The sequence below is a fragment of the Primulina eburnea genome, chromosome 18 (genome assembly GCF_022965805.1).
Source record: "Primulina eburnea isolate SZY01 chromosome 18, ASM2296580v1, whole genome shotgun sequence".
NCBI lineage: Eukaryota > Viridiplantae > Streptophyta > Magnoliopsida > Lamiales > Gesneriaceae > Primulina > Primulina eburnea.
The window spans coordinates 2,098,565-2,111,737 of record NC_133118.1 but is presented as its reverse complement, the minus strand read 5'-3'; the positions used below and the strand labels follow the sequence as shown (position 1 = coordinate 2,111,737).

The window sequence follows — 13,173 nt, the reverse complement described above, 5'->3', positions numbered from 1 at the left end:
TTATTTAGTAATATTTTTTTAGCAGCATATATAAAAAAATTGACTAAATAGCTTAAAAACAATGTTTGGAATAACTTACATACAAACATTTCTCTCAATCATATATCTCTATTGACACATAAATAGTTTGAAAATATCTTTATTCTAAATGGGAGAAAGAAGTTTTATATAACCATGATATTTATTAATAATGTATTTTTATTCAATCCGACTCATCTCCCTTCATCTGCCCATTATTACCTATCATCAATATGGTAGATATTTTTCATGAATTTGACGGAAATGTATAATTTAGTCATTAAAATTAAATTTAAAAGTAAATTAAAATAATAATTAGTTTGATTGAGTTAAGTACACTATTAATGATCTTATTAAACTAAAATAAAAAATGGCTTAAATAACATCATTGTAAGACCGAGTGATTTCCGCTTTACCAAATGTTATAGCTAGTGGTAATGGTGCAACTCAAAGCTTTTAAACCGCACAGCAGGTCAATCACCATGGTTCGATCGCTCTACCAAACAAAGACAATTATTGCACCCAACAATCTCCCTCCCAATAATTGCACTTCTTGCAATAAATAAGAATCGAACCCATGACCTTGACTCTGATACCAATTGTAGGATCGAGCGCTTGCCGCTTTACCAAAAGCTATAGCTAGTGGTAATGGTGCAACTCAAATTTTTTAAACCGCACAGCAGCTCAAGCAACATGGTTCGATCGTTCTACCAAGCAATGACAATTATTGCACCCAACAATCTCCCTCCTAAGTAAAATGGTAAAATGGTAAGGTTACAAATAAAAATCATATATTTAGTTGATAATATTTATTTAACATCATATATCGAAAATTGACTATATTGCTTAAATGTTTATATTGAAATCACCTACATACAAATATTTTCTCTCAATCACATATAATTGTTGATTCATAAGTAGTCTTAAAATATCTCTATTGTAAATAGGAAGAAGATGTTTTATATGACCTTAACATTTTTTAATTATTTAATTTTTTTTCAATGTAACTCATCTATATTCTTCTTTTTATTATTACTTTAATGTTTGTAATATTAATAATGTTTTTAATGTATAACATTATGAGAGTAATTTTCTATTAATTTGATGTCATTGTATAAATTAAAATAATTTAATTTTAATTTTAAAATTAAAATAATAAATAGCTTGATTGAGTTAAGTGCTCTATTAATAATCCTATTAAACCAACGTAGAAAATAACTTAAAGAACATCATGACCATTATACAAATTATAAAAAAAAAGGTAAAATAGTAAGTTTACAAAGTAAAATCAAAATAATAATTAATTTGATTAAGTTAAGTACACTATTAATTATCATATTAAACTAATATGAAAAATGATAATAAACAAAACGGTAAAATAGTAAGTTTACAAATAAAAGTCACATATTTATAATAATAATAAAAATAGAATAGATGTTAGTAATATTAGCAATTTGTTTAAATGTATAACATTATGATAAATTTATAAGTAAAATCAAAATAATAATTAATTTGATTGAGTTAAATACACTATTAAATATCATATTAAACTAACATGAAAAATGACTTAAAGACCCCCATGAACATGACAAAATATCAAACAAATGAAAGGGTAAAAAAGAGAACTTACAAATGAAAGTTAAGTACACTATTAATTAACATATTAAACTAACATAGAAAATTACTTAAAGTACCAAATAAAATGACAAATTATAAAATAAATAAAAGAGTAAAAAAGTAAGCTCACAATTCAAACTCATATATTTATAATAGTAGTAGATAATAGTAGTAGATAGATATAGTAAGAGCATCTACTAGCATCAACCATGATCCCTCTAGATATCACTTGTAGTACCTGCAATAACCTATAGTTATGGTTAGCGTATAGTACGATCCTTTCGAATCATATATCCCGATCGAATCTGCAACCATTTATATATCAAGAGTCGCAAATGAATTCGATAACGATTTGATATATATTTGAGTAATAAAAGTGAAATGATATGAGCAAATGAGGAAACACATTTCCAAAATACGCATTCTTTACTCTGACCAGAAATTCTTTGCAATATTAACTTATCAGATCACGTAAGATTTCTTCACGTACATGTGAGCGGTGAATCTCTGACTACAATTCATTGACTCTTACGTATTTCAAGAAATAGCCAACAAGAAAATTTAATTGTGACAGGTCGAAAGTGCTAAAGAAACATAAATTAGATATGGTTTTCTTTACGTATCTTGTGAGACGGTCTCATGGAGCTTTATTCGTGAGACGGGTCAATCATGCTCATATTTACAATAAAAAATAATATTTTTTTGTGGATGACTCAAATAGAAGATTCGTCTCACAAAATTTACCTTTGAGTTCGTCTCACAAGAGTTTTAATATATTTTTTATATATATGAATATAAAATATGATAGTGTAATCTTAATGGACATTAAAAAATTAATGCAACATCAAGTATTTCAAGTGTCGAGGGATTGTTTGTCAAACATAGTGCTTATAAGTTAGGTTTAGGCCAACATATGACCTTACATATTCTACTTTCAAGTTGTCGCATATGCATCATGCCACTAAATAAATTTTAAAATAAAGAATTAATATTCTTTAAATACTACATATTTGTTCACGGTTCCAAACTCAACGATGACAACTAAAGAAAGCCTTCTGAGACTTTATTAGCGAGATTATCATTAAGGTTATGCAAATTTCAGCAAAAACTAAAATAGTATATGTTAAAGAAGCAATAATTATCGCTGTTAAAGACAATTATTGAAATGTGTTGCGTGAGCTACTGTATAATTTAAAATATTTTAGTTGTGTCATTACCACAATGTATAATTTTTTATTAAGTGACATGTACTACTCAACCTACAACTAACATCGTGTTCAATTTTATTGATTGCAAATAGTATAATTGTTAGGAGGGTTATAGTTGAGAAATAATAAATACTACTGTAACGAGAAGAATGGAAATATAGCGTTAAACTGTTGAATGATTTAAAATATTTGACTTGCACATTTACAATCAACTATATATTTTAGTAAACAAACAAACATTTTATTCTTAAAATATTTATCTAAATATTAGTATTAATTTCATACTATTATTAAAATGAAGGGTTGTTTATGAAATGAAATATAAAGTAAATAGATGAAAAGGTCTAGGAGAAAATTGATTTGCAATGGTTTCTCTCCTAACATGATAAATTAACAATCATGCTTAAAGATTAAAATATGATATATTCTAGTAAGTAAAGAAGGATAATTCATCATGTATATATATTATAAATTAGTAATTTTAAAATTCAAATTTAATATTCTACCAATAATTTAAAAAATTGTAATTAGGAAATTTTTTGATTTATTTTATTTATTTATAATATTCAGGAGAGAAAGTATATTAATTTGTGATTTATTATAATTATTTATTATTTATTAGAATAATAGATGATTTGGTGTGTTATGGAACATGCATGTTATTGTCACATGGTGTGGACAAATTTTTTTTAATGTTATGTCTAATAATAATGGAAGCCCACCCACATGACATTAAAGTGTAAACTTATATTATTTATTATATTCAATTTTTTTAAAGGATTATATTCAATTTTTCATGAGCAAAAAGATTCGATACTCAAAACCATTGGCTCAAAATGATTTACAATTTTAGATATCATAAAATTTATTTCCCATATGATTAGTCCTTATTTAATATGATAGCAATATAACAATCAAATATCCCAATATTTCATGAATTGTCAGTGTCTTTCACAGTTTTCCAAGATTTTAAAATTGGTCGTCGATGGCTTATAATTCATTTGACACTAAGGTCTTAAGTTTGAAATGATGTCTCGGTTTCAAGATTCAGTTATAACAATCACCTCCTCAACTGGAAAAAAAAATTGGTCAAAGAAATGACGTTTAATTGTTTAACTATATTTTTTGTAGTATAATTGGTACGCTCACCCTAGATTTACCAAGTGTTAGGATCGGAAATAAATTTAGAAGGGGTGAATAAATTTTTTTCAACAATGCTACAAATATTTTGGTTGTGTTAGCAACACGGCAATGAAATTGTTGTCAGTTAGATTCTCAGAAACTCAATAATGAGAACTATGTGGAGATAGAATGACTGAAACTGTTTGAACAAAATGACTAATCAAAACTCATTTAGTTTATCAAATGCGAGGTAAATAAGGTAAAATAAAAAGTAAATTAACACAGGTTTGTCTGTGGATGTTTGGAGACTTCAATATTCTAACATTACCCCTTCTTCTCACCAAAGGATTGCACTAAAAGACTTTGATACTTACAAGCAATTTGAAATCACCAACTTCAATAATACTTAACACTGTCAAATTGAAACTTTTAGTAAACTTCAATCTTAATCAAAATGAGCATTAAAACTTCTTACTCTCAATTACCCATATTGCACGAAGAAATTATAAGCACGACTTGATCATTAAAGAACCAGATAATAACTTATCGGTGTGTTTGATTTTATCAGTTTTTCTCACAACAAGCTTTTTCAAGAAGATACAATAAGTCAGTTAATACAAAAATTTAGAGAGTTGGAAAGCATTTTAAAGTTTGTCAAACTGATCTATTTATAGACATCACCTACAATGGTAATCTTTTTAAATCATATGTGTGTATCCAAATATAGATGTTGTTGTGTCATCGTCTTTTCTGGCGTATTCTGATCATAGTGCACGTGAATTATGACATTCTATTGAGAATTAGTGGTTGTTAGTACGAAAAACTTTATCCGATATTTCACATGGGCTTTGATTCTTAATCACTGTGTATACTAATCAGAGAATGTTTGGAATTTGGACTGACTAATCGACTGAAATAACCTATCAGTTAGGTTCTATCAGTTATTCTTAGATCATTTTTCCCATCAGTATTGTTCTTACACAATTAGTTTGGCTCGATAATCAGTTGGACTCATAGAAAAAATTTGCTCGTGAATATTCAGTTTTTTTCTTGAATTCAGTTAAATTAAAATATGTAATTATCCGTCGGATAAGCAAAAAATGTTTAAAAATATTATAAAAATAATGAATCTCGAACATTTTTAAACAAAACTATTTAACATTAAAAAAAATACTTTACCCAATACCAATTTAGTCTTAATAAAAGTTCATAGGACGAGGATTTGACTTCAAATTTGTAGTTGGGATTTTTGCAAAATATATAATTAACGTTATTTTTATATCGGGGCACATATTATTATTATTATTATTATTATTATTATTATTATTATTATTATTATTATTATTATTATTATTATTATTATTATTTAAAGTGAGTGTGATATAAAATACCTTTCAAACAAATACATTAATTTAAATAATTTAAATCACTATCTTCGAAATTTATCAAATATACCAAAATAATGCATTACACTTGTCTCTCATATCCTGATACAAACGAGATGACATCCACTAATTCTTTTCTCGTAACAGCTTTTATTTATTTTAATAAATAATTTTAAATATCAAGTATAACTTTATATACAAAACAATATTTGAAGAAATTTTTTTATTTCGAAATTTAAATTTAAGTTTTTCAATTTTTCATATTTTGCCTTCGTTTCCAAAAAACTATAAAAGAAAAAAAAAATTGACTTTAAATAAACAATAGAAAAGTTCGTTATCCAAAATACAATATTAAGAAAATGTTTGTAATCGTTAAAAAAAGTGATTATTAATTTTGACTAAAATTTTTTTTTGTGTATTTTTAAAATTCAGATTTACGTTATCTTCTGCTTAATTTAATTGAAATTTAAAAGTTGAAAAAAAACAATATTAAAATCACTTATTTATCAAACATTACTAGCTTTTGATTTTCAATTTTTACTTTTGTTTTCAAATTATATCAAATTTTGATTTTTCTCGACTTCTTTATAGTCTATAATTTAATCATTTTTATATAATCATAATCTTTTGCAAAAAATCTCTAAATATATCCGGGTTCGAGCCTGGATCTGGGATTTTGACACGTGGCATGTGAATTTTTGGTCGGCAAAAACTTGTGTGAGACGGTCTCACGTGTCGTATTTTAAGAGATAAATCTGTATTTTGTGAGATAAATATCTTATTTGGGTAATCAATGAAAAAATATTACTTTTTATGCTAAGAGTATTACTTTTATTGTGAGTATCGGTAGGGTTGACCCGTCTCACATATTAAGATTCGTGAGACCGTCTCACAAAAGACCTACTCTTCTTGTTTAGTAACTAAGTTTGGATCAATAATTTGTGCACATTGTCTCACTTGATATGGTAATGCTCCTTTTAAAGGGACTGTTCTGATTTCCATCAAAAGAAGAAAAAGAGTAAGTTTAATTTTTCAAACTCTTATAAAATAAATGTAAAGCGATAGAAAGTGAGGAAATGAAGAAACCGTGAATCTTTTCAATAATCTTGATTGTACAGATAAAAAATCGAAATCGACGGAAGCCGGAACTTGAAATTCTAAAAGTTCGATCTGGTTTGTGTTCGAAGATTTCAGTATGTGGATTAGATCGAAACCGAACTTTAAATATTTTTTCTTGTTCGGACGAAAATTGAATCGAAACCGAAACCGAAACCGAAACCCGTTTAGAAACGGTTTATGTACATTGCTTTCTCTTCTTTTTATGTGTTTAAAGATCGACTCTTTTTCCCTGTGTCCGGCCACCCTTCCTGTAAAAAAAAAACAGAATTTTAATTAATTAATGTGTGTGAGAAAATTTATATTTGAAAATAAGACATTTTTTTATTTTACATTTTTAATGCGACTTTTATTACATATGCCATGTCCTATCAAAATTTATGGGATTATCAATTTTGAGTGGGTCTCATGTGAGACCGTCTCAAAGACTTTTATACATGAAACGGATCAATCCTACTAATATTCACAATAAAAAGTAATATTCTTAGCATAAAAAATAATAATTTTTCATGTATGACCCAAATAAGAGATTCGTATCACAAATACAACCCGTGAGACCGTCTCACACAAGTTTTTGCCAACAATATTATAAGGAAATATTATTTTGCAAATATTTAAAGATCGTATTGTTAAATTTTATCATAATATTTGGGGAAAAAACATTTCATAATTTTCTTTTTCACTAAAAAAATGTAATATATAAGCTGTACAACTTAATAATTGCTTTACATACCCTTTTTCCTATTTTGTGATAAAAAAAAAATCTTAACAATCCTTGTTTTTAAACATTCTTGCTAACAACCACCAAGAACCCAAAAGGCACAAACCACTTGGTTCCGGCGCACATAATTCGCTAGAGATCGACCATGATCCTCTCTGTTTAGGAATGCCATCGACTTGTCTTCGTGCTTGTATTCTCCCCGAATGCGACTTAAGATTCAAAGAAGAATCTTTTGATCTCCCTTTTCAAAGAATCTTGATGGTGTGGATCTCTTCTTGTCATCTATCCTCTACAAATATTCTTCCGACGAAATCTTTGAATCTTTTCGAATATAGTTTTGGATCAACAGCTGAGATTGAGGCAGGGTCAACCTGCAATGATTTGTATGCGTGTTCGAGTTTCTTGCTGATATCGTAGTCTTGTAGAATGTCAATGATACCAAAGTACAGGACTACTGTGTAGGTTTCGCTGCTGCACCGAGTTGTCGAGTGGCTATATCCACCGGGAGTGTAGTGATCAACATCACTCCTTCGAGCCACTCGCTCTGCTCGTGCAGGCATGTTGGCACCGAGTCTGATCGATGGTTTCCTGATCATGACCAAATGCAACAACAAATTCAGAAATTATATTGGTCATAAATATAAGAACTCTATTAACGGCAGAGTGCCACATGACTGAAACTCTTAAATCTTTTTTAGTCTTATACAAGTGAAATTATATTGGCATAAATATGCAACCAAATCTGCTTCAACAGTCAATAATTTCTACCATCTATCTCAATCTTAATAATATAAAATTCAATCCTATGATATTCTTTCATTCATACAAAAATAGAGGGAACAAACAGAAAAAAACATGGATGGTGCAAATACCTGCCAGCTAAAATCTGGTCTCTGCCTTGTAGTTCAGCTTCAAGGAAATGATAGCTGCGCATTGACTTTTCATTTTGATATGAATCATTCTCTCCTGTAGATTCGACGATGTTTCTATGAGTATCTTCAAGTCCCATTATAAATTTTTATCTTTTCAACACTTCATGTTAGTTTCTTGAGTTGTAGTTTTTGTCATGACAGTAACAATCTGATAAAATTACCTGTACGCAACAGAAATGGCGACAGACCGATTTGATCTCCAGTATTATCATCCCGGAAATGAATACCGACTAACAGACTGTAATCCATAATCCTCTCTGTCTCCAAGAATTCACAATCACGTTTTATTTGTCTGTCGAGATCAATTAGACAATTACTAATATGCCAACATAATACAACACAACAACAGGAAGGTAGTTGCTCTGAAACTTACTTCATTAATTCTTGGTACCAATTGGTTTGCAGCCTAAACACAAAATTTAGATCAAGATCCTTAAGGGTCGTGGTTTCATCAATCACCCCCTCGTGCTTAACCGTTGTGCGGCCATGGGATGAGCCTTTCAAATCAAATCTTTTATGGATTCGATACTCGGAGTAGAATAAATTTCCCATCACAATGAATCTTGTCTGGTTTATATTAACACGAATTCGATTAGCCATTTGACTGTGAAACAAGATGCAAACAGGAGAATAGAACATTGTAACTCACAACATACCTTGATGCCACCAGCTGGTTTCACACAATGGATCCCGAAAAACTTAGTGACGAGAGAATTTTCATAGTGACACACATGTTTGTAATAACTAGGAAGCATCTTGATAAGCACCTAAGGAAACAAATAACCGTCCTTTAATCCAGAAAATCACAGATACATCTATCATCTTTTTTCAAAGAGCAAAGATCAAACCTTCTGCTATAAAAATTAAGACATGATAAAGGTAGGCTACTAACCTTGGCTTCTGCCTTTTTCACTGTCTTGATAATAAACCTATCATCCTCTGTTAAATAAAAGAAACTTCCACTCTTTCCAGGTGATGAAAGCTCCCTAAGAGCATCGTTTCCACAAACAGATAACATATAATCGGCAGGATGGACTTGGAAAAGCTTCCTTAAATGCCTGATAACCCAAGAAAACAATCACCGTCAAAGACTCCAAATCTTGAGAAAATCACATCTGAATTCTCAGAAAGCTACCACAGTTTTACAAACCACATATTTGTGCATGTATGTCAATTACCAATCAATAGAATCAAATAATAAATTACCTGAACACTGCAGGACAATAATCCTTCCATCGGAACTCCACAGATTGATGGGGCGGTGTGGTTTTTGAACCTTCGGTAGGAAACCGAGTCCAAAACTTTTCCTTGGGATCAAAATCACTGGCTTTAAGATCACTCAATACAGAGGCATGTTTCCCCACAGAATGCCTAAGCAAACAACAATCTACAAATAAATAAACTAAAAAAATATGACAGCACAAACTTTCAACGAAGTGATGACTTATAAAATTCCAGTCAACAAATTAATTGCAACCAGCATTTGATTTCTTCTTACCTGATACCCAATTGAAGATTAAGCATCAGATCATAATTCTTATGACCTTTAGCTATTTTCTGCCCGGGCTTCTTCGCTTCCCCGTTTGAAACACAAATATTCTTCCTAAACTGGTTAATCCCACTTTGAGCCATCACGAATCCTCCACAATTCTTCGACGCCTGCATATTATCAAGAATCTCACAAGTTATATCCCCAGCTTCCCCATCCGATCCCCAAACGCAAATCCGCGGAACACCCATTTTCACCACCCCACTTTCGAACATCTTCCCTCCACCACCACTTACAACCGCATTCACAGTCTCATCTCCAACCACCATCAATGGCATCGCCAACTTATGACCAAAATATCCCTTCAAACCCTCTTCACATCTCTTCTTCCCATCAAGCGAAGGTGGAAAACTACCATTCAAGAATTGATCACTACACCCTTTTTTACCAGAATCCATGGGCCAACAACCAATATAGCAGCTCCTATCAGGCCAAGTGATAACCCCATTTTCCCAATTCACTTCATATCTATTGCCATTATCCCAAACCCAAATACCCTTTCCATGTATATTTCCATTTTTCCACTCGCCATTATACTCATTTCCATTCCTCCACACATACCTCCCTTGTCCTTCTTGCAAATTCCTTTTCCAATGCCCCTCATAATAATCCCCATTAACATAATGCTTCACCCCGTATCCGTGTTTCCGGTCAGCGGACCACGAACCTTTATACGTATCCCCATCCGACCCAACAAAAGTGCCCGTACCATCCATCCGACCTGACTTGAATTCTCCTTCAAACGTAGCTCCCGAAGGCCAAGAAAATTTCCCTTTACCACTCGCTTTCCCCTTTCTCCACTCCCCTTCATACATACACCCATCTTTCCACAAATATTTACCCAACCCGTGAGGAATACCGCTAGAAAAAGATCCAATATACAGGTCCCCGTTGCGTAGACGCTTTTCCAAAGCTCCATCTTCCACTGAAATTGAAGTGGGTGTCACTCTGCGGCAAGCTGCCGGAGATTTGCTTCTGGGAATGATAATAACTGATCTTGGTGTCGATGTTGTCGCAGCATCAATTATTTTCACCTCGCTACCTTCTTGAAATGGAATCGTCTTCTTCTCGCTTTCTCCTAGTGATGCCGCTGGGTTCGCGAATAACAACGGCTCAGGCATTTTTCGTTAAAAACAAAAATGGGTTTTGCTTTTTTCTGCGGAAAAAATAATAATCTGATGTGAATTCTCAACCACGGCAGGGAAAAATACTAATCTGGTAGCATTTCTCCGGCCAATTCCATTAAAATTTCAACTGTGAATCCAAATAAAACACAAGAAATTGAAACCAAGGGAGGAAAATTGAGGGAGAGCGTGTGCATTAACACGTGAACTTGAGTTCTTTGGGCAGATAAATTGAAGTGAATTCGAGCGAGAAGAGAAGGATGGCAGGCGCTGCATGTAATGACAGAGATTTGTACTGCAAAACAAACACACTTAGGTAGCCTTTGAGTATAAATGCCCTTCTTTTTGTATTTAATTACACAATTACCACGAACTTTTCCTAGTCAAATTTGGGGAGATTATGTTTGCCCTAATTAAGGCAATTGGCAATAATTCTCCTTGATTTTGTGTATAATTTTAGGATAATGTTTAATAATAATAATAACAAAACCAAAAATTATAACAATATCAATATAACCGTTAATATATCAATCATGATAAAATTATGGGGAAAGTAGGTTAAAAATTTACACAAAAATTCTTGTGAGACGATCTCACGAATCAATTTCGTGGATCAAATATCTTATTTGAGTCATCCATGAAAAAAATTTATTTTTTATGCTAAGAGTATTACTTTTTATTATTAATATCGGTAGGGTTGACCCGTCTCACAGATAAAGATTCGTGAGACCATCTCACAAGATACCTACTCAAAAATTTAATATTGTTGTTTCATCTTTTTTTTAAAATTATTTTAGCGTAGATTTTACACAAAACAATATGATATATAGATCCGAAATACAAAAATCATAACAAATTCAATATTTTATCTAAAAAATTAAAATTAAATTACATATTTATCCTTATTTTTATATTTAAAAATTTTAAATTATAAATTTATCAATGTCATATTAGAATTATTTATGTAAATTAAATTAATTAAATAATATATAATTTCAAATAAAACTACATTTTAAATTTAGATATATTTTAAATACTTAAAACAAGCTACAACTATTATGTATTTAAGATGTCATTCCAATAGCTTAATAAATGAATATAAATTTTGAGTTATTTAATTTCATATTTAATCGAACACTTAAAGTTATAACTAATGATAATAATTAAATAGTACGTTATTTTTATTTATTTTTAAAAATATAAAAGTGGCTATTATGAAACCTAAGTGACCAAAAGTGGATCCATTAACCTAGTGGATATCCCTATTAGGGATCCATCATCAAAAAACCCTATAGTTGGAATTTGAGCAAGAGGCTTAAATTTTATTGTATGTCATTTTCATCAAAAGTCAACATTTAATGAAAATTATATATAAGAAAAGAGTTCCAAAAGATGGTAAAGCATGTAAAATAAAAAGATTATCCCTAAGACATTAACATTTTGGGGACTTAATTGGTCATTAAGCACTAATCTCTTGATAACGTTGAAGTTATTATATTTTTATTGATTTTGTCTTAGACTTGCACTTTCACGGCAAAGAATATATAGGTTTATAATAGCATAAAAATATGTCGACCAATTTAAACAAGTATAGAAATTAGGAGTTTAGATTTTACAACTTTTCTTTTATATTGATTTTCCGATCTAATCTTGAGGGATGAAGAATCAGATGTTATTTGTATTTCAGTCTTGATCTTGGATACATAACTGAGTATGAGTTGAGGCAAGGAAAATCTTTTTTCCGTAAGACGAATTTGTCCATATGAATATGCTATACAGAATGGAAATTGTCCCCCGAGATACAACAACTCTAATCCAGAAATGAAGTATTATAAGTTTTGGATTTCAGCGAACAAGGATATGCATGAACTTTCAAGTTTCGGAGAAAAAAGAATGCAACAAAATGTATGTGAAGAAGAAGTCTTGAATGCTTGGCAGAGGAACATTTATAGAGTGAGTCACCGATATCACCCAAAGGATGCACCCTTCTGTAATAAGCAATGAGATGCACGCACAATCCAAGGAACGCACAGTTCTGCGCTAAAAGAGTCATATGAGACTCACTGGTTCGAACTGGAGCACTGACCGGAGGTGCAAACATTGGACGCACTATTTCGAAAATAAACATTATTTTTCAAATAAACTTTGTCCAAAAAGATTAATATGGTCACCAGATCAGACCGGACCACACCCCACCGCACTCGGGCTAGGTCGATCCGGCCAACCTGCCGTGCACGTGTGTTCCCCCTTACAAAAACTTCTGATGCCACTTAAGGCCCAAACTCTTAACTTAAATTTGGAACTAATAAAAAAGACTATACTTGGATTATTTCTCAATATGGGACAGCTCTCATTTTTTTCATTCATTACTCACAATTTAT

At 30.8% G+C, this 13,173-nt stretch overlaps 1 protein-coding gene across 1 annotated transcript; it reads right to left on the bottom strand.

Annotated features, from left to right (window-relative positions):
- Nucleotides 1-7,221: 7,221 nt before the first annotated feature.
- LOC140819458 (phosphatidylinositol 4-phosphate 5-kinase 1-like) lies at nucleotides 7,222-11,076 on the bottom strand. Its single transcript, XM_073179560.1, has 8 exons — nucleotides 9,618-11,076; nucleotides 9,326-9,490; nucleotides 9,012-9,177; nucleotides 8,776-8,886; nucleotides 8,493-8,686; nucleotides 8,281-8,411; nucleotides 8,060-8,153; nucleotides 7,222-7,775 (listed from the first exon to the last, which is right to left on the bottom strand). The coding sequence occupies exons 1-8, from the start codon at nucleotides 10,787-10,789 to the stop codon at nucleotides 7,466-7,468; spliced, it is 2,343 nt and encodes a 780-aa protein (XP_073035661.1). The 5' UTR covers nucleotides 10,790-11,076; the 3' UTR covers nucleotides 7,222-7,465.
- Between the last annotated feature and the right edge of the window lie 2,097 nt (nucleotides 11,077-13,173).

Excerpts from the sequence above, each read along its gene's own strand:
- LOC140819458 (XM_073179560.1), bottom strand. The coding sequence starts at position 10,789 with ATGCCTGAGCCGTTGTTATTCGCGAACCCAGCGGCATCACTAGGAGAA. Across the intron at positions 8,687-8,775 it reads AACCAGCTGGTGGCATCAAG|ACAAGATTCATTGTGATGGG; the intron begins GTATGTTGTGAG and ends AATATAAACCAG. Across the intron at positions 8,412-8,492 it reads TGGTACCAAGAATTAATGAA|ACAAATAAAACGTGATTGTG; the intron begins GTAAGTTTCAGA and ends TGATCTCGACAG.